The 21,061-nt window shown below is 38.5% G+C and overlaps 1 protein-coding gene across 2 annotated transcripts in view; it reads right to left on the bottom strand.

The window, feature by feature from the left end:
* Nucleotides 1-21,061, bottom strand: part of TMCC1 (transmembrane and coiled-coil domain family 1) — a 220,593-nt gene that overhangs the window by 140,743 nt on the left and 58,789 nt on the right. Inside the window, exon 3 of one of the 2 annotated variants that reach the window (XM_060307224.1) lies at nucleotides 18,641-19,338. In XM_060307224.1, the coding sequence (XP_060163207.1) occupies nucleotides 18,641-19,216 (576 nt within the window). In that variant the 5' untranslated portion in view covers nucleotides 19,217-19,338. The remainder of the gene's footprint in view (nucleotides 1-18,640; nucleotides 19,339-21,061) is intronic. The other variant, XM_060307226.1, reaches the window with a different exon arrangement.

Genomic DNA, 21,061 nt, shown 5'->3' with positions numbered 1-21,061 from the left:
ATGCCCCCCAAAATCCAATTTCAATAAAATTTCTTTATAGTATAGGCCTTTGGGACCTTCCCCTTTGCTCTTCCCTCTGCCTGGTCTGCTCTTTCCCTAGTTATCTCCTCACATCCTTCAGGTCTTTGCTCATGTATCAGTGAGGTTTTCCCCGATCACTCTGCTTAAAATTTCCTGCCCTAGAATTCTTTATCTTCTTTCACAACTGTCATATTGTGCATTTTACTTATATGTTTTGTTTACCTCCTCTTAAACTTCACCAGGGCGAGCATTTTTGTCTGTTTTATTCACTCATATATTCTTAGCACCTAAAACTGTGGTGGGCAAAGTATGGGCCAAGGCCCAGATACTGTTCACCACAGTCAAACCCAGGCATGCCCATTCATTTACATATTATGGGTGACTGCTTTCATGCTACAACATGGTTGAGTAGTTGCAAGACAGACCACATGGTCAAAAATATTTAAATGACTCTTTACAGAAGAAGTCTGCAGATCCCTAACCTAAAACAATGCTAGGTCAAACACTCTATAAACAATATTGAACAAATGTACAAACAAACATACATAGGGGGAAAACATTTCTGATCCCACGGTATTTTATACAATATATAACAGAAGAGCATCTAAACTATCACCATGAAAGCCTTTAGTATGCTTAACCAGGCTTGCACTTTCATCTATACAATTTTTCATATTCCACATCATAAACAAAGAAAAAAATGGGCAGGAGCACTAAAGATGAGATAGTTAAGTGACTTCCCTAAAATCACTTGCTAGTAAATGGCAAATCAAGGACAGAAGCTTTTTTTTTTAACACTATTTTCCATTATAATCAAGCACATTTTAATCAATCATTTTACACTCTTCTATTTGAGAATGAGGTACAAAATCTGGCTTTATAATGTTACGAGTAACCTGAGTGTTTACAAGTTTGACTCATCATAAAACAACAATTACAATATACAAAAACTTGAGGGAACTGAACCAAATTAAACTACCCTGAATTAGCAGGCCTCCTTTCTCCTCTAACTCTACTGTCCATTTCTCCTCTGATGACACCACGTTATTTTTAAATATAACACTAGCCTAATACTGTGACACATTTATATACAATTGACCCTTGAACAACATGGGTTTGAATTGCACAGGTCCACTTACATGTGGATTTTTTTCAATAAATATAGCACCTGTATTTTCATCCTACAGATCTTTAACTAAGTGTGGGGGGAAAGTCTGTGTTTGATTAGAGATCACAATAGTGAATTCAAAAGAATTAGGGTTTGAGTCCGGATTCTACCCAAACCAAACTGTTTCAGCTTCCTGTCCTTGGGTGAGTAATTTATCAACTCCTTTGGGGGTTTTATGGGTTTTTTTGTTTTGGTTTGGTGTTTTAGGCAGTTCTACACTTTATAAATCATTTCCCCCCCCCTCAAATCCTTTTCCCAATCAGGTTGCCACACAATACTGAGCAGAATTCCCCGTGCTACACAGTAGGTCCCCGTCGGTCACCCATTCCAAACATAGCACTGTGAACATGTCAATCCCAAACTCCCCAACTATCCCTCCTCCCCACCCTTCCCTCCCTCCCAACCATAAGTTCGTTCTATATCAATTCCTTTGTTTTTGATGCAGAGATGGCAATATGTGGATTTTCAACTGGGTGGGGGATTGGCACCCTGAACTCCCACTTTGTTCAAGGGTCAACTGTACTACACTGAAATTTCAAAGCATTTACTTAAATAATCTCAATTTACACCATGAAATGTACACTTGACTTCTGAACCACTATGAATCTTAGCATTGCTTCAAAACATGGCCTATCTCTAACCTACTGTCATGAAAACATGTATTCAATTGCCAACTCCTTAAATTTTGATTCTTTCATTGGGCCTCTGCTGAATAATTTAGTAGTTTTTCTAAAATGTTTTTTGATGTTGCATAAAATCTACATCAAAGCTCATTATTCTTTTCTTCATAGAGAATCCCTTTCTTGACATACTGTTAATTAACTCCACTTGCCTTCCAGGGACATACTATTGGGACCTTCAAAATCTTTCAAACTGACCATTGTTATTCTCTTGCTTTGATCTCTCTGACTGCTCTATTTGAGGCAGCTAAGACCCTGCTTTCAGTATCATTCTTTCTTGCCTAGATTCTACAACAGACTCCTAACAGGTCCTCCGAGTATCCACCCTCAACCCCCTGCAGTCTATTCACACAGCAGCCAGAGTGATCCTTTTTAAAAAGTAACTTTTTTTTTTTTTTTTTTAGATTCCATATATATGTGTTAGCATATGGTATTTGTTTTTCTCTTTCTGACTTACTTCACTCTGTAGGACAGACTCTAGGTCCATCCACCTCACTACAAATAACTCAATTTCATTTGTTTTTATGGCTGAGTAATATTCCATTGTATATATGTGCCACATCTTCTTTATTCATTCATATGTCAATGGACACTTAAGTTGCTTCCATGTCCTGGCTATTGTAAATAGAGCTGCAATGAACATTGTGGTACATGACTCTTTTTGAATTATGGTTTTCTCAGGGTACATGCCCAGTAGTGGGATTGCTGGGTCACATGGTAGTTCTATTTTTAGTTTTTTAAGGAACCTCCATACTGTTCTCCATAGTGGCTGTATCAATTTACATTCCTACCAACAGTGCAAGAGGGTTCCCTTTTCTCCACACCCTCTCCAGCATTTACTGTTCGTAGATTTTTTGATGATGGCCATTCTGACTGGTGTGAAGTGATACCTCATTGTAGTTTTAATTTGCATTTCTCTAATGATTAGTGATGTTGAGCATTCTTTCATGTGTTTGTTGGCAATCTGTTATGAAGAACCTAGGGGCAGGACAGGAATAAAGACACAGAGGTAGAGAATGGACTTGAGGACACAGGGAGGGGGAAGGGTAAGCTGGGACGAAGTGAGAGAGTGGCATGGACTTATATATACTACCAAATGTAAAATAGATAGCTAGTGGGAAGCAGCCGCATAGCACAGGGAGATCAGCTCAGTGCTTTGTGACCACCTAGAGGGGTGGGATAGGGAGGGTGGGAGGGAGATGCAAGAGGGAGGAGATATGGGGATATATGTATATGTATAGCTGATTCACTGTTATAAAGCAGAAACTAACACACCATTGTAAAGCAATTATACTCCAATAAAGATGTTAAAAAAAAAAAAAAAGGTAAGTCAGATCATATCACCCTTATGCTCAAAACCCTCCAATGGCTCCCTGTCTCATTCAGAGTACAGCCAAAGTCTTTATGATGTCTATGAGGCCCTACCCCATCTGGCTACCTGTGACCTCTCTGACCCCATCTCTTACTACTGTCCCCTGCTCACTCAGCTTTTCCTCACTGGCCTCCTTGCTATTCCTTGGACATGTCAGGCAGGCTCCCATCCTGGAGTTACTTCATCTGCCTAAGTACTTATCCCCCAGAGGGCCAGCCTTGTGACTTAACTCCTTCATCTCAAGTCTGCACTCAAATGTTACCTTCTCAAAGAGGCTTACCCTTATCATCCTACTTTATACTGCAACTCACCTCCCCTCTATACACACTCCTGATCTCTTATCTTGGTCTAATTTTGTTCTTTTTTTTCTGTAATACTTATCATCTTCCAACATAACATACCATTCATTTATTGTATCTATTGTACGATATCTCCTTCAATACAAAGTAAGCTCCATAAGGACAGAAATTTTTGCCTGTTTCATTTTTTGGTGTATTCTAACTACCTAGAACATTGCCTAGTGCATAGTATGTATTTAATAAGTACTGATGAATAACTGAATGAAAGCTTACTCCATTTCAGAAACTTATCCATGTACATTCTCAAACTCACTAATTAGACATCCTTTCTTGCTCCCTATCTCTATTTACTACTAATTCATCAAACAAATAATCCAAAGGCCAAAGTATTAGGCATGGGGAATTGAAATATGAATAAGACACACTCCTGCCCTTAGGTAATTCTTCTCTCCACTCCCATCATCACTTCTTTGATCCAAACTACTGTCATCTCTCACCTGGACACGACAGCCATCTGGTTCATCTACCTGCATTCCATCTGAACCCAGTCAATCCATTCTCCATGCTATAAGCATAGTGATATTTTCTAATCACAAAGTTGAAACTGCCCCCACTTGCTTAACACATTTTTGACTGGAGATGTATTACGGCCCCAGGTGTTAGTTTCTGCAAAAATCGCCCGGTCAGTAACGTGTTAAAATGCTTTGATGCTACTCATTCCTCTTAGGTAGAGAAAAACCCCTTAACACTCTCTGCAAACCTCTGTATGAACTGCTTCCTCTCTCTCTCTCCAGCCTTAACCATTGAGTGCTTCCATGTGCACACACACAGACATACACACCTGCCATCCTATCCCTCATACTCAGTAAACTTCCTTCTATCTTAGCACCTCTACACCTGCAGTTCTCATTCCATCACCTAATTACCCCAGCTTATCCTACAGATCTCTATCACTTCCTCATGGAAGTATACCCTGACTTCCTTAACTAGGTCAAATGCTCCAGTAACAGGCTCTAGTAGCACTTGTCACAGCTGAAAATTTAGATTTGTTTGAATGATTTTTTTTTAGTTTAGTTTTGTTTGTTTTGGCCGCACTGTACAGCATGCAGGATCTTAATTCCCCGACCAGGGATCGAACCCGCCCCCCCTACAGTGGAAGCATGGAGTCTTAACCACTGGACCGCCAGGGAATTCGCCAAATGATTATTTAATATGTGTACCCATCTGATAATAAACTCCATGAGAGTAAGGATCACATCTGTTTTTGTTCATCACAGTATCCACAGTGCCTAGAATATATCAATATATGTTTGTTGAATGAATGACAATGAAAGCATAAGCCAAAATATGGAAATAGGAAAAACTTTAGAGGAAGAATAAAAAGTGTGGGAAAGGAGTGCTAGTTGCTGTATGAGCTGGGAGTGGTATGAGGTAAAGAAGTCCACATGGGCTAAATCATGGAAGGTCTTGCATGTCATTTCAAGGAACATATCCCTCAGGAAATGATGGAGCCAGTGAAGGGTTTTTAAGCAGTGGAAATGACAATGATTTGTTTTGATTTTAGACAGCTCTCACAAGCTGTGCACAGCATGGAGAAAGGCTTTGAAAGGGCAATGAGATAAATGAAGGCCTAAACTAGGACACTGATTTAGGAATGGAGAATGGGGATCATGTGATTAAAGAGTAGGAGGGGTCCAGATAACTCAAAGCTTGCCAACCCGGGTGACTGGTGGCTCCAGAAATTCAGATCCAGTAATTCTTAAACTCATGGGCTGACTGCACTAGAATCATCTGACGCCTTGATTAAAAATACACATTTCTATACTGAGCCTGCGCTCTACAGCCCGCAAGCCACAACTACTGAGCCTGCATGCCACAACTGAGGCCCACAAGCCTAGAGCCCGTGCTGCGCGACAAGAGAAGCCACCGCAGTGAGAAGCCCACGCACTGCAATGAAGAATAGCACTCCCTCGTCGCAACTAGAGAAAGCCCTCACACAGCAATGAAGACCCAACACAGCAAAAAATAAATAAATAAATTTATTTTTTTTAAAATATACACATTTCTAGGCTCCATACCAGATCTTCTAAATCAGAAATTCTGGGAATGGGGCACGGAAATCTTATTTTCAACGAGTGTCCAAAGTGATTTTTACTGTGTTCACTCAAGTTTTGAAACAACTGAGGTAAAAAACACAATAGAAGGCAAAAAAGTTTATGAGAGATGATGATGATGAATTTAAATTTGTAAATGATGAGTTTGAACTGTCTATGCAGACAACCAACAGATGAATAACCAATTCCAAAGATCATATAGGATTGGTCAGGTTGGAGACCAAAATTTTGTGGAAGCATTTAAGTTCACAAAGGAGTAAAAAGAGTGGTACAGGCTATGGTTAAAACTTAGAAGGACACAACACTTAAGATATAGACAGAGAAGAGGATTTGCTCATTAGTTAGTAAATACCCTAAAATGCTATTTCTGCATGAGGTATTTGTGTGTCAAATGTTGTCCTTTTAGGTGCTCGGAGGGATACAAAGCTAAGACCTGGCGCCTGTCTTGCAAGCCCTGTGGACACTAGGCATTCTCTCAACATATCATCCAAAATGTCACAGGCCTTATTGTTCAAGTCCGTAATACACCTTGAAAGACTGTAAGTTTACTAAGAAAACACTAGTTAGTTTTATTCCAAAACGTCTTTAACGTAGAGGATATCCTTACTCCCTATTACCCCCAACAATATCCTGCTGCCCTTCCTTCAAAGCTTTCCCAGATTCCTCTGACCAATGCCCAATACATAAAAATGGAGAGAGAGTTCAGTATGATAAAAGATTTTTCGAATCAGATAGTGTCTAGCACACAGCAGTTACTAAAACATATCTAATCAAAATATAAATGGCCTAGACTTATTATTTTAGTTCTGAAACACTCTAGTTGAAAATATGCTAGCTGTGAAATCATGGCATACTTAACTGTTCTATGCCTCTGTTATTTCATCAACAAAAAAGGGAAAATACAAAAGAGAGGGCTGTTTTAGAATTAATGAGAAAATTACATAACTTGTGTAAACACACTGTCTGCCACATAATAAGCACAAGACGAATGGTAGCCTATCATTATCATCACTACCACTAGGTACTCCTAAATATCTCTTGATTAATATTTCATATAGTTTTACATAAAGGAAATTATATTGAAAATGTAAATATATTAATTTCTCCATCTCCAACTGAATATCTAAAAATGGTTAACACAAATTATGGCATTACAACAAAATATGTTATAATATTATGCAGTCAGTAAAAATCTATGAAGAATATTTATAAGTATCTAAAAATGATCACGATAGAACTTTAATAAAAAATAATAGAAAAACAAACTGTGCATTTAATAAGATTCTGGTTTTATCTTAAAATGTTAATCTTAATAAAACTAAATAAAAATAAATTTAAATTTTCTTCTATATGTTTTTCATATGTAAGTAATATATTGAGAAAAAACACCAAAATATTCGGTATTTTCAAAGTTTTCTACACTGGACATATTTCTTTCGAATTCAAAAAAATTAACTTTTTAACTTTCAAATCACAAAGCACTTATAGATAAAACTGCTTATGACTATATCAATCTGCCTGTGTAAATTTAAAGATGATCCTTTAAATAATGTAATTTGACCAAGTATATACAAGTACTGTAGCGGACTGAATTTGTCAATAAGATTTTTCTGCAAGAAAAAGATTGACGTTAGTAAACCTGAAAAGAAAGGGAATACAGAACCTTTGTATTCAACATGTCATGGCTGTTCCAACCAGGTCCCATTTCCAACATTAGGTCAAAGCCATGGTCTGCACATATTAGGCACAAATAAATACTTGCCAAATCTGATTTTTTTTTTAAAAAAAAAGTAATCGAGCTTAAAGGCCAAGAATCTAATTTAAAAACTAGACTGGGGGCTTCCCTGGTGGCACAGTGGTTGAGAATCTGCCTGCTGATGCACGGGACATGGGTTCGAGCCCTGGTCTGGGAAGATCCCACATGCCGCGGAGCAACTAGGCCCGTGAGCCACAACTACTGAGCCTGCGCGTCTGCAGCCTGTGCTCCACAGCAAGAGAGGCCATGATAGTGAGAGGCCCACGCACTGCGATGAAGAGTGGCTCCCACTTGCCGCAACTGGAGAAAGCCCTCGCACAGAAACGAAGACCAAAGGCAGCCAAAAATAAGTAAGTAAATAAATAATAATAATAAAAACAAAAACAACTAGACTGGTTATGTGGCAGATGGCTAAGGCAAAAGCAGGTAGCTGTCAAACACAATGGATACACTTGAAAATCAACTCAACATTTGTCTTCCGGTTGTGTGTGCACATGGTTACATGCACGTGCAAGTCTATAAGAATGATATTAACTCCATGGGACAGAAATAGCAGTGTACTTAAATGTTTATAACCAGTACTGAAACATTTTCATACTCAGAACTTTGACTCAAGAGAGAAAAAAATAGATATAAAAATAGAGGAGCCAATATTTAGAATTCCAAATGATCAATCTCACATACTAAGATACAGCAGAGTAGAAGTTCTCCAGACTAATCTCTACTTAACCAACTTGTCATATTATTCTTTTTTTTTATGTCATATTATTCTTAAACTCTCTCTTTTCTTCAAAAGACATATGGACTTTATGCCCTCATGAGAATCAATGTTCATGGCTAGTACTTCTGTACATATCTTGCTCCCATATCAGTTTCTTATACTCATTATAATTAAATAGTTTAACTAAATAAACCAATCAGATATGAGTAGAAAAAGGGCTGTTGTTTCTATGAAAACTAAGTAAAGCACTTTAAGACTCAATACAGGTAAGCTGCTTTTAAAAAAATGAATTTAAGGTGGGCAAGACGTTTCAAGAGATTATTAAAACCTAAGATTCGGACCCCAACTGCTTCACAAGTGTCATTAAGATATCACTCCACTTTATAAAAATTAAATCTAGAAATTACAGTCCATACAATGAGTACAAGAAAGGAACAGAAGCCCAATAGTAGATTTATGTTTTTAAAATGTTATGCTCTGGGGCTTCCCCCAGTGGCGCAGTGGTTGAGAATCCGCCTGCCAATGCAGGGGACACGGGTTCGATCCCCAGTCTGGGAAGATCCCATATGCTGCGGAGCAGCTGGGCCTGTGCGCCACAACTACTGAGCCTGCACTCTAGAGCCCATGAGCCACAACTACTGAAGCCCATGCGCCTGGAGCCCGTGCTCTGCAGCGGGAGGAGCCACCGCAGTGAGAAGCCCACGCACCGTGACAAAGAGTAGCCCCCGCTCACCGCAACTGGAGAAGGCCCGCGCACAGCAGCGAAGACCCAACACAGCCAAAAATAAATAAATAAGTAAATTTATTTTAAAAAAAAAAAAAGTTTGGCTTTTAAAAAAAAAAAACTGTTATGCTCTTTGACATCAGTCTTAGCCGTATTTTTTTTTTGGATCTGTCTCCTCTGGCAAGGGCAATGAAAGCAAAAATAAACAAAAACTCAAAAGCTTTTGCACAGTGAAGGAAACCATCAACAAAACAAAAAGACAATCTACTGAATGGAAAAATATATTTGTAAATGATATATCCAATAAGGGGTTAATAGCCAAAATATATAAAGAACTTACGCAACTCAATATCAAAGAACCAAACAATCCAATTAAAAAAATTGGCAGAGGACCTGAAAAGACATTTTTCCAAGGAAGACATACAGATGGGTCAACAGATACATGAAAAGATGCTCAACATCACTAATCATCAGGGAAATGCAAATCAAAACCACAATGAGGGCTTCCCTGGTGGCGCAGTGGTTGAGAGTCCGCCTGCCGATGCAGGGGACACGGGTTTGTGCCCCGGTCTAGGAAGATCCCACATGCCGCGGAGCGGCTGGGCGCGTGAGCCATGGCCGCTGATCCTGCACGTCCGGAGCCTGTGCTCCGCAACGGGAAAGGCCACAACAGTGAGAGGCCCGCGTACCGCAAAAAAAAAAAAAAAAAAGAAAAAAAAACTACAATGAGATATCACCTCACAGTTCTCAGAATGGCTATCATCAAAAAGACAACAAATAACAAGTGTTGGCGAGGATGCAGAGAAAGGGGAACCTTCACGCACTATTGGTGGCAATGGAAATTGGTGCAACCACTATGGAAAACACTATGAGGGTTCCTCAAAAAAATTAAAAATTGAACTACTATACAATCCAGCAATTCCACTTCTAGGTATTTATTCAAAGAAAATGAAAACACTAATTTGAAAAGATATATGCACCCCTATGCTCACTGCAGCATTATTTACAATAGGCAAGATATGGAAGCAATCTAACTGTCCACTGATAGATAAATGGATAAAGAAGATATATACACAATGGTGTATTACTCAGCCATAAAAAAGAATGAAACCCTGCCATTTGCAGCAACATGGATGGACCTAGAGGCTATTATGCTAAGTGAAATAAGTCAGAGAAAGACAAATACCATGTGAGTTCACTTATATGTGGAATCTAAAAAACAAGACAGAGAGTCCCATAGATAGAGAAAACAAACTGGTGGCTGCCAGAGGATGGAAGGGTGGGGAGGCGGGCAAAATGGGTGAAGAGGATGTAATGTACAGCCTAGGAAATATAGTTAATAACATTGTAATAACTTTGAATGGTGCCAAATGGTTACTTAACTTATTGTGGTGATCAATTCATAACGTATGTGAATGTCAAATCACAATGCTGTACATCTGCAACGAATATAATATTGTATGTCAACTATAGTTCAATTTAAAAAGGAAAATAAAATGTAAGACAACCTTAGTTTTAAGTTAAAATAAAATATTCAAATATACTTCAATAAAATTTTTAAAATAAGGGAATTCCCTGGTAGTCCAGTGGTTAGGACTTGGTGCTTTCACTGCCGGGACCTGGGTTCGACCCCTTGTCAGGGAACTAAGATCCCACAAGCCATGCAGTGCAGCCAAAAAAAAATTAAATTAAAAGATAAAAATAAAATAAAATATTCAAAGTACATATCTTTTTAAATAATTTTTTTGATAATAAAATCTTTTACTGACTGTCTGTAAGACCTATATCCAAAAGTTCATAGCAGTTTAATTCATTATAGCCAGAAAATGGAAATGATCCAAATGTCCATCAGCTGGTGAATGGATAAACAAATAGATACACAATGGAATACTATTCAGCAATAAAAATGATGCAAGAACATAGGTGAAACTCCCAAGCATTATGCCAAGTGAAAGAAGCCAAACACAAAAGACTATGCACTGTATGATCCCATTTACATTAAATTCTAGAAAAGGCAAAACAATAGTGATAGAAAGCAAATCAGTGGTTGCCAGGGGCCAAGGGTTGGTTAGAGAACAGAGGACTTACAGCAAAGGAGCATAAGAAATCATTCTGGGGTGATGGAGATGTTCTATACCATGATTGCTGTTACATGACTATTCATTTCTCAAAACTAATAAAACTGCACACTTAAAATTACTGGGTTTTATTGAAGTATATGTCAGTAAAGTTGACAAAGAACATTAAAAAAACAATTTTATTAAAAAAGATTCTCCCTTGGCTTTGTTTCTGTGAAGTTTTCAAAACAATATAAATGCATACAATATGCTTTACTTATGCTTTTTCATTATAACATAAAAGTCTGTAATCCTAAAATCACTACCAATAAATTTCTTAATGTTCTCTGGTACAGATTAAGACAAATTATACAATCACATTGTTAGTTTGTATTGCCAAGTACATTGCATAATTGACAACAAATGTCCTTTTTACTTGAATTACATCATAAATATATGCTACTTTTCCTCATTTATACTTTTAATTTTAATGAAGTGAATCATTATTCTGATGATTCTGTTATTCTGGTGGATTTGCTTTTCTGACACATTTAACTTCTTAAAGTGATTTACTGTCCACTATCTGTTTGTTTCTCTTTAGTGTCTTTTTTATTTTATTTATTTATTTTATTTACTTATTTTTGGCTGCGTTGGGTCTTCGCTGCTGCGTGCGGGCTTTCTCTAGCTGCAGAGAGTGGGGGCTACTCTTCGTTGTGGTGCGCGGGCTTCTCGTCGTGGTGGCTTCTCTTGCTGCGGAGCGTGGCTCTACGCATGTGGGCTTCAGTAGTTGTGGTGCGCGGGCTCAGTCGCTGTGGCTCACGGGCTTCTCATTGTGGTGGCTTCTCTTGTTGCAGAGCACAGGCTCTAGGCGTGTGGGCTTCAGTAGTTGCGGCACACGGGCTCAGTAGTTGTGGCGCACAGGCTCAGTAGTTATGGCGCACGGGCTTAGTTGCTCCACAGCATGTGGGATTTTCCCAGACCAGGGCTCAAACCTGTGTCCCCTGCACTGGCAGGTGGATTCTTAACCACTGTACCACCAGGGAAGCCCCTAGTGTCTTCTTTAGATAGGAGAGGTTTAAAGGTCCTAGACTCAATATTTAGATTTCTAGGTTAAATATGCTGTAAAATAAACTTACTAGTGCCAGAAGGAGACACAGAATGAAAGTGATTTACTATCATAAAAGCCTTAAGGAATACATAAAAGTAAAGCCAAAAGATAGCAAGTTGGTGACACTAAGGGACAGACCTCACCCACAAATGTGTTCTGTTTTGGCTTGCACAGTATGTTAAAAATCAAGAGATTATTCATTTAACTTTCTAGTTTCTCTTGAAAATTCAGAAGCCTTGGCAATACTGGGCTCACAGTCCTAATTTACAACAATCAACTAAAGTTCAGAAGACACTGTCCCTTTAGACAGGGCACATACTCTTTCTTTAGTCCATCCAAGCCTCTAACACTTGAGTTCACTCATTGTCACTACGTACCTGGCTACACGTATCTGAGTTTTCAAACCCTAGTTTGAAACAATTTGAGGTTAGTGCCTCAACTAAGCATAACTGAGAGATGAAGTTAGAGTTATATGAATGGAGTTCCCCCTAAATTTGTTATGCTTAGTTCTCCTTCCAGGCAGACCAAAAAAACCTGTTCATTAAGAGTAAATGATAAGAGTCCCTCCCATCAGGAAACTTACACAAGCCTCTTAGGTAGCCTCATCCACCAGAGGGCAGACAGCAGAAGCAAGAAGAACTATAATCCTGCAGCCTGGGGAACAAAAACCACATTCACAGAAAGACAGACAAGATGAAAAGGCAGAGGGCTATGTACCAAATGAAGGAACAAGATAAAACCCCAGGAAAACAAATAAATGAAGTGGAGATACGCAACCTTACAGAAAAAGAATTCAGAATAATGATAGTGAAGATGATCCAGGACCTCGGAAAAAGAATGGAGGCAAAGATCGAGAAGATACAAGAAATGTTTAAAAAAGACCTAAAAGAATTAAAGAGCAAAGAAACAGAGATGAATAATACAATAACTGAAATGAAAACTATACTAGAAGGAATCAAAAGCAGAATAACTGAGGCAGAAGAACGGATAAGTGACCTGGAAGACAGAATGGTGGAATTCATTGCTGTGGAACAGAATACAGAAAAAAGAATGAAAAGAAATGAAGACAGCCTAAGAGACCTCTGGGACAACATTAAATACAACAACATTTGCATTATAGGGGTCCCAGAAGGAGAAGAGAGAGAGAGAAAGGACCTGAGAAAATATTTGAAGAGATTATAGTCGAAAACTTCCCTAACATGGGAAGGAAATAGCCACCCAAGGCCAGGAAGCACAGCGAGTCCCATACAGGATAAACCCAAGGAGAAACTCGCCAAGACACATAGTAATCAAATTGGCAAAAATTAAAGACAATGAAAAATTACTGAAAGCAACAAGGGAAAAACGACAAATAACATACAAGGGAACTCCCATATGCTTAACAGCTGATTTCTCAGCAGAAACTCTACACTGCCAGAAGGGATTGGCATGATATACTTAAAGTGATGAAAGGGAAGAATCTATAACCAAGATTACTCTACCCAGCAAGGATCGCATTCAGATTCGATGGAGAAATCAAAAGCTTTACAGACAAGCAAAAGCTAAGAGAATTCAGCACCACCAAACCAGCTGTACAACAAATGCTAAAGGAACTCCTCTAAGTGGGAAACACAAGAGAAGAAAAGGACCTATAAAAACAAACCCAAAACAATTAAGAAAATGGTCATAGGAACATACGTATCAATAATTACCTTAAATGTGAATGGATTAAATGCTCCAACCAAAAGACACAGGCTTGCTGAACGGATACAAAAACAAGACCCATCTATATGCTGTCTACAAGAGACCCACTTCAGACCTAGGGACACATACAGACTGAAAGTGAGGGGATGGAAAAAGATATTCCATGCAAATGGAAATCAAAAGAAAGCTGGAGTAGCAATACTCATATCAGATAAAATAGACTTTAAAATAAAGAATGTTACAAGAGACAAGGAAGAACACTACACAATGATCAGGGGATCAATCTAAGAAGACGATATAACAATTATAAATAAATATACACCCGATCGACAGTAACACAATAACGGTGGGAGACTTTAACACTTCACTTACACCAGTGGACAGATCATCCAAACAGAAAATTAATAAGGAAACACAAGTTTTAAATGACACAACAGACAAGATAGATTTAATTGATATTTATAGGACATTCCATCCAAAAACAGCAGATTACACTTTCTTCTCAAGTGCACAGAGAACATTCTCCAGGATCAACCACATCTTGGGTCACAAATCAAGCCTCAGTAAATTTAAGAAAATTGAAATCATATCAAGCATCTTTTCTGACCACAACACTATGAGATTAGAAATGAATTACAGGGAAAAAAACGTAAAAAACACAAACACATAGTGGCTAAACAATACATTACTAAATAACCAAGAGATCACTGAAGAAATCAAAGAGGAAATCAAAAAATACCTAGAGACAAATGACAATGAAAACACGACGATCCAAAACCTATGGGATGCAGCAAAAGCAGTTCTAAGAGCGAAGTTTATAGCTATACAAGCCTATCTCAAGAAACAAAAATCTCAAACAATCTAACCTTACACCTAAAGGAACTAGAGAAAGAAGAACAAACAAAACCCAAAGTTAGCAGAAGGAAAGAAATCTTAAAGATCAGAGCAGAAATAAATGAAATTGAAACAAAGAAAACAACAGCAAAGACCAATAAAACTAAAAGCTGGTTCTTGGAGAAGATAAACAAAATTGATAAACCATTAGTCAGACTCATCAAGAAAAAGAGGGAGATGACTCAAATCAATAAAATTAGAAATGAAAAAGGAGAAGTTACAACACACAGCAGAAATACAAAGCATCCTAAGAGATTACTACAAGCAACTCTATGCCAATAAAATGGACAACCTGGAAGAAATGGACAAATTCTTAGAAAGGTATAACATTCCAAGACTGAACCAGGAAGAAATAGAAAACATGAACAGACCAATCACAAGTAATGAAATTGAAACTGCTTAAATATCTTCCAACAAACAAAAGTCCAGGACCAGATGGCTTCACAGGTGAATTCTATCAAACATTTAGAGAACAGCTAACAGCCATCCTTCTCAAACTCTTCCAAAAAATTGCAGAGGAAGGAACACTCCCAAACTCATTATATGAGGCCACCATCACCCTGATACCGAAACCAGACAATGATACTACAAAACAAGAAAATTACAAACCAAGATCACTGATGAATATAGATGCAAAAATCCTCAACAAAATACTAGCAAACAGAATCCAACAACACATTAAAAGGATCATACACCATGATCAAGTGGGATTTATCCCAGGGATGCAAGGATTCTTCAATATACACAGTCAATCAATGTGATACACCATAATAACAAATTGAAGAATATAAACCATATGATCATCTCAATAGATGCAGAAAAAGCTTTTGACAATATTCAACACCCATTTATGATGAAAACTCTCCAGAAAGCGAGCATAGAGGGAACCTACCTCAACATAATAAAGGCCATACACGACAAACCCACAGCAAACATCATTCTCAATGGTGAAAAACTGAAAGCATTTCCTCTAAGATCAGGAACAAGATAAGGATGTCCACTCTCACCACTATTATTCAACCTAGTTTTGGAAGTCCTAGCCATGGCAATCAGAGAAGAAAAAGAAATAAGAGGAATACAAATTGGAAAAGAAGAAGTAAAACTGTCACTGTTTGCAAATCACATGATACTATACATAGAGAATCCAAAAAATGCCACCTGAAAACTACCAGAGCTAATCAATGAATTTGGCAAAGTTGCAGGATACAAAATTAATGCACAGAAATCTCTTGCATTCCTATACACTAATGATGAAAAATCTGAAAGAGAAATTAAGGAAACACTCCCATTTACCACTGCAACAAAAAGAATAAAATACCTAGGAATAAACCTACCTAGGGAGACAAAAGACCTCTATGCAGACAACTATAAGACACTGATGAAAAACTGAAGATGATACCAACAGATGGAGAGATATACCATGTTCTTGGATTGGAAGAATCAATAGTATGGAAATGACTATACTACCCAAAGCAATCTACAGATTCAACGTAATCCCTATCAAATTACCAATGGCATTTTTTACGGAACTAGAACAAAAAATCTTAAAATTTGTATGGAGACACAAAAGACCCCGAATAGCCAAAGAAGTCTTGAGGGAAAAAAATGGAGTGGGAGGAATGAGACTCTCTGACTTCAGACTATACTACAAAGCTACAGTGATCAAGACAATATGGTACTGGCACAAAAACAGAAACATAGATCATTGGAACAAGATAGAAAGTCCAGAGATAAACCCACACACCTATGGTCAACTAATCTATGACAAAGGAGGAAAGGATATACAATGGAGAAAAGACAGTCTCTTCAATAAGTGGTGCTGGGAAAACTGGACAGCTACATGTAAAAGAATGAAATTAGAACATGCCCTAACACCATACACAAAAATAAACTCAAAATGGATTAGAGACCTAAATGTAAGACCGGACACTATAAAACTCTTAGAGGAAAACATAGGAAGAACACTCTTTGACATAAATCACAGCAAGATCTTTTTTGATCCACCTCCTAGAGTAATGGAAATAAAAAACAAAAATAAACAAATGGGACCTAATGAAACTTCAAAGCTTTTGCACAGCAAAGGAAACCATAAACAAGATGAAAAGGCAACCCTCGGAATGGGAGAAAACATTTGCAAACAAATCAACAGACAAAGGACTAATCTCCAAAATATATAAACAGCTCATGCAGCTCAATATTAAAAAAACAAACAACCCTATCCAAAAATGGGCAAAAGACCTAAACAGACATTTCTCCAAAGGAGACATACAGATGGCCAAGAAGCACATGAAAAGCTGTTCAACATCACTAATTATTAGAGAAATGCAAATCAAAACTACAATGAGGTATCACTTCACACCAGTTAGAATGGGCATCATCAGAAAATCTACAAACAACAAATGCTGGAGAGGATGTGGAGAAAAGGGAATCCTCTTGCACTGTTGGTGGGAATATAAATTGATACAGCCACTATGGAGAAAAGTATGGAGGTTCTTTAAAAATCTAAAAATAGGGCGCTTCCCTGGTGGCGCAGTGGTTGAGAGTCCACCTGCTGGTGCAGGGGACACGGGTTCGTGCCCCGGTCCGGGAAGATCCCACATGCCGCGGAGTGGCTGGGCCCGTGAGCCATGGCCGCTGAGCCTGTGCGTCCGGAGCCTGTGCTCCCCAACGGGAGAGGCCAAAACAGTGGGAGGCCCGCGTACCGCAAAAACAAACAAACAAACAAAAAAAAAAAACTAAAAATAGAATTACCATATGATCCAGCAATCCCACTACTGGGCATATACCCAGAGAAAACCATAATTCTAAAAGACACAGGTACCCCAATGTTCATTGCAGCACTATTTACAATAGCCAGGTCATGGAAGCAACCTAAATGCCCATCGACAGACGAATGGATAAAGAAGATGTGGTACATATATACAATGGAATATTACTCAGCCATAAAAGGAATGAAATTGGGTCATTTGTTGAGACGTGGATGGATCTAGAGACTGTCATACAGAGTGAACTAAGTCAAAAAGAGAAAAACAAAGATCGTATATTAACGCATGTAGGTGGAACCTAGAAAAATGGTACAGATGAACCGGTTTGCAGGGCAGAAGTTGAGACACAGATGTAGAGAACAAACGTATGGACACCAAGCGGGGAAAGCTGCAGGTGGGGGTGGGGATGGTCGTGTGATGAATTGGGTGATTGGGATTGACATGTATACACTGATGTGTATAAAATTGATGACTAATAAGAACCTGCTGTATAAAAAAATAAAATTCAAAAATTTTTTAAAAAAGTAAATGGTAAGAATGCATACGTTCTACTGTAGAAAGCAAAATGTATACTGAATGCTGATAATGTGGTACAGTGTGTAATGAAATTATAAGCAATTTAGTATATTTCCATGCTAAGCACAAACCCAGATTCCAGAACTCTATTCATTATGTTCACTAATGTAAGAAAGCCAGTTCATGTGCAAAACTAAAGCAACAAGAACAAACAAAGCATCTTTATTTCTTTACCATAAAACTGAGCCTTTTCATATAATACATGAAGAGCACATGAAATATACTGAAGGTTTTAGCAAAAGGTCAAAATAAATAAAATATAGCAATATGTTAGAAAGCAAATAGGAATATAATTATAAGCATTCATTATTAGCTATAACGATTATTATTCATCTCACTTATTTAATGAAAAGGGAAACCATCTTTTGCCACAACTTTGAGGTACTTGATGAGATAGATACCTCTTTTTTTTTCTTTTTTTTTGTGGTACGCGGGCCTCTCACTGTTGTGGCCTCTCCCGCTGTGGAGCACAGGCTCCGGACATGCAGGCTCAGTGGCCATGGCTCACGGGCCCAGCCGCTCCGCGGCATGTGGGATCTTCCCGAACCGGGTCACGAACCCGTGTCCCCTGCATCGGCAGGCGGACTCTCAGCCACTGCGCCACCAGCGAAGCCCAGATACATCTTTTTAGTCACCAAAGCAAAGTTTGCAGAGTCCTAGATACAAAGAACAATAAGTTAACAGATAATCTAACAGACTTACCCGTTCTGCAGATGCCTCATCCCCTGGCAGACACGCAGCAGCAGCAGCAGCAGCAGCACAAGCTATTTCCATCACAGTGGAGCTGGTAGGAGCATCAGTAGTGGATGAAGATCTGGGTCGGCCGGACTGCATAACAGTTGCCATCTCCTGGCCAGACTTCCTGTTGATTTGGGGACTTCCCTTTGGGGCCTCTGGCTTGCCCCGCCTACTATGCAAGCTCGTCCCTCTCTTCATCTTGGGTGGCACTCGGATCTGCTGCAGGACACGATTCAGAGCTGTGGGGTGGGTGGGGACACCATCAATCTCAGCACACGCGTTCTGGCTTTCTAGATCCATTTCAGGTTCTGGGTCTGCCTGAATTTGTTGCACATCATGTGGAGACACTGATGACCTCCTGCGCTGGTGCTGGAAGAGATGCTTCAAGCCTTGGCCAATCACATTAATGTTCTCCAAAGCATTGTGGGTCATTTTAGACAACTTTTGTTCTGATTCTGTCTGCTTTCTGGCCTCTGCATCTTGGGATCTGCCTCCAGGATCAGGGTCCTCAAATAACTGTTCACTGCCCGAAGGCTCCATCAGTAGACTTAATACGATTATTTGCAAACTCAAAAATTTTTAAACACACCAAGACTGTCAAATTAGGTAGGCATTGCTTCAACAGTAACTACACATGCAGCTTTGAGGCGAAGGCTTCATGCCTATCTAATGTTAAAAAAGAAAAGAAAAAAAAAAAAAGAACCTCATATTATAAATCCATGCAGAAACTCCAGGGTTAAAACAAAGAAAAACATGCCACTAGCCAAACAATTAAGCAATCTTTAATCAGAAGATTAAAAGATAGTTTTCCAGATAGTGGGTAATGATTATCTTCTAGAATAGGAGAAAAAGCTCAGAAACAAGTACACAGGAAATGAAAAGAGCAAAGTTTTAAAAAATCCCTACAAGTTTCAATATGAAGAAGAACTGAATACTAGAGGAGTCATCTTGGAATGGAAACCATAATATTTAAGAGAACAGCCATTACTTGGGGAATAAGAGAGAACAGAGCACAGAGCATTCAATATATATAGTCTTGCTGAGGCAATTTAAATTATTCCTCTCATTCAAAATCACAATTATCTGTACGCTAAAGCTCAGTAGAGTAAATTCAAAGAATAATAGTGAGAAGTGAATATCCCAACCTAACTATATGTGGATTTTAATGGAAAAGAGGAATTTCTGGTTAACTTTCATACTCATCAAGGTCACTGGCAACTAGAAGTGATAGTTCTGCTCTTTTGAGAAGAAAATGTAAATTAAAATCTTATAAGTTGAATTCTCTGCTGAAGCCCAAATGACCTTTTGGCACCATATGAGTGAATGATCCAGAGAGAATCTGTCTTCAGAGAGACTAAAGCTTTGCTCAGTACCAGCTATCAAGATAAGATACTCAAAGAAATGCTTTTCTTTGAACAGTGTCAACCCGGACAGAGGCTTCCCATACACAGTCAGTCCTCCATATCCACAGGTTCCACATCTGCAGATTTAACCAATTTCAGACGGAAAATATTGGGGGTGGGGGAGTTCCAGAATGTTCCAAAAAGCAGAACCTGAATTTGCCATGTGCCCAGCAACTATTTACATAGCATTTACATTGCATCTATAACTATTTTCATAGCATTTACATAGTATTAGGTATTATAAATACTCTAAAGATGATTTAAAGTATATGGGAGGATGTGCATAGTTATATGCAAATACTATGCCATTTTATATAAAGGACTTGAGCATCTGAGGATCTCTGTATTTGCAGGGGTCCTGGAACCAATCCTCCAAGGATACCAAGGGACAACTGCATTCACAAAAATTCAAAAGCAAAGAAGTGACACAGTAACTGGGTATGACTGAAAGTAGAGAAAAAGAAAGGTCAAATAGCAACCACATACCAATATTAAATGCAGGAAATTAAAAGGAAGTTGAAACTAAGAGATGCAAGGTCAGCACAATTGCCATGGTTACAGGAATCACATGCCAAAAAAAGGGGGGGATGGTAAGGATGAGATTTTTCAAAGCAGAAAGTGTGTTTTTTTTTTAATTGAGTTTCTGCAAATATATAAAACAAAATTGTATTAATGTACAGAACCTGCTAGGGAGGGCAAAATATGGTGTAGGAAGGTCTTTATTTCCATATTTTACCTCAGACTTTCATTCAAACAGCTTTAAAACTCCCCTACACTACACCAAGTACTTTGAACAGTCTAAGTCACTACTAGTGAAGCACCTAAGGCGGTCACGTTCTGGGGATATGCAGACCCCTGGCCACCAAGTAGCAATCTAAAAGGCATAAATTAGCTGGATTTAAGAGTTCACTGTGACCTCTAGGCTACTAGAGGTCAAAGGGACAGGAATGCAAACCCACTAGACCTTTCTTCCTGGTAACTA

This window comes from Globicephala melas, chromosome 11 (assembly GCF_963455315.2).
Source record: "Globicephala melas chromosome 11, mGloMel1.2, whole genome shotgun sequence".
Taxonomy (NCBI): Eukaryota; Metazoa; Chordata; class Mammalia; order Artiodactyla; family Delphinidae; genus Globicephala; species Globicephala melas.
The sequence above is the reverse complement of the archived record's forward strand: the minus strand, read 5'-3'. Positions and strand labels throughout refer to the sequence as shown.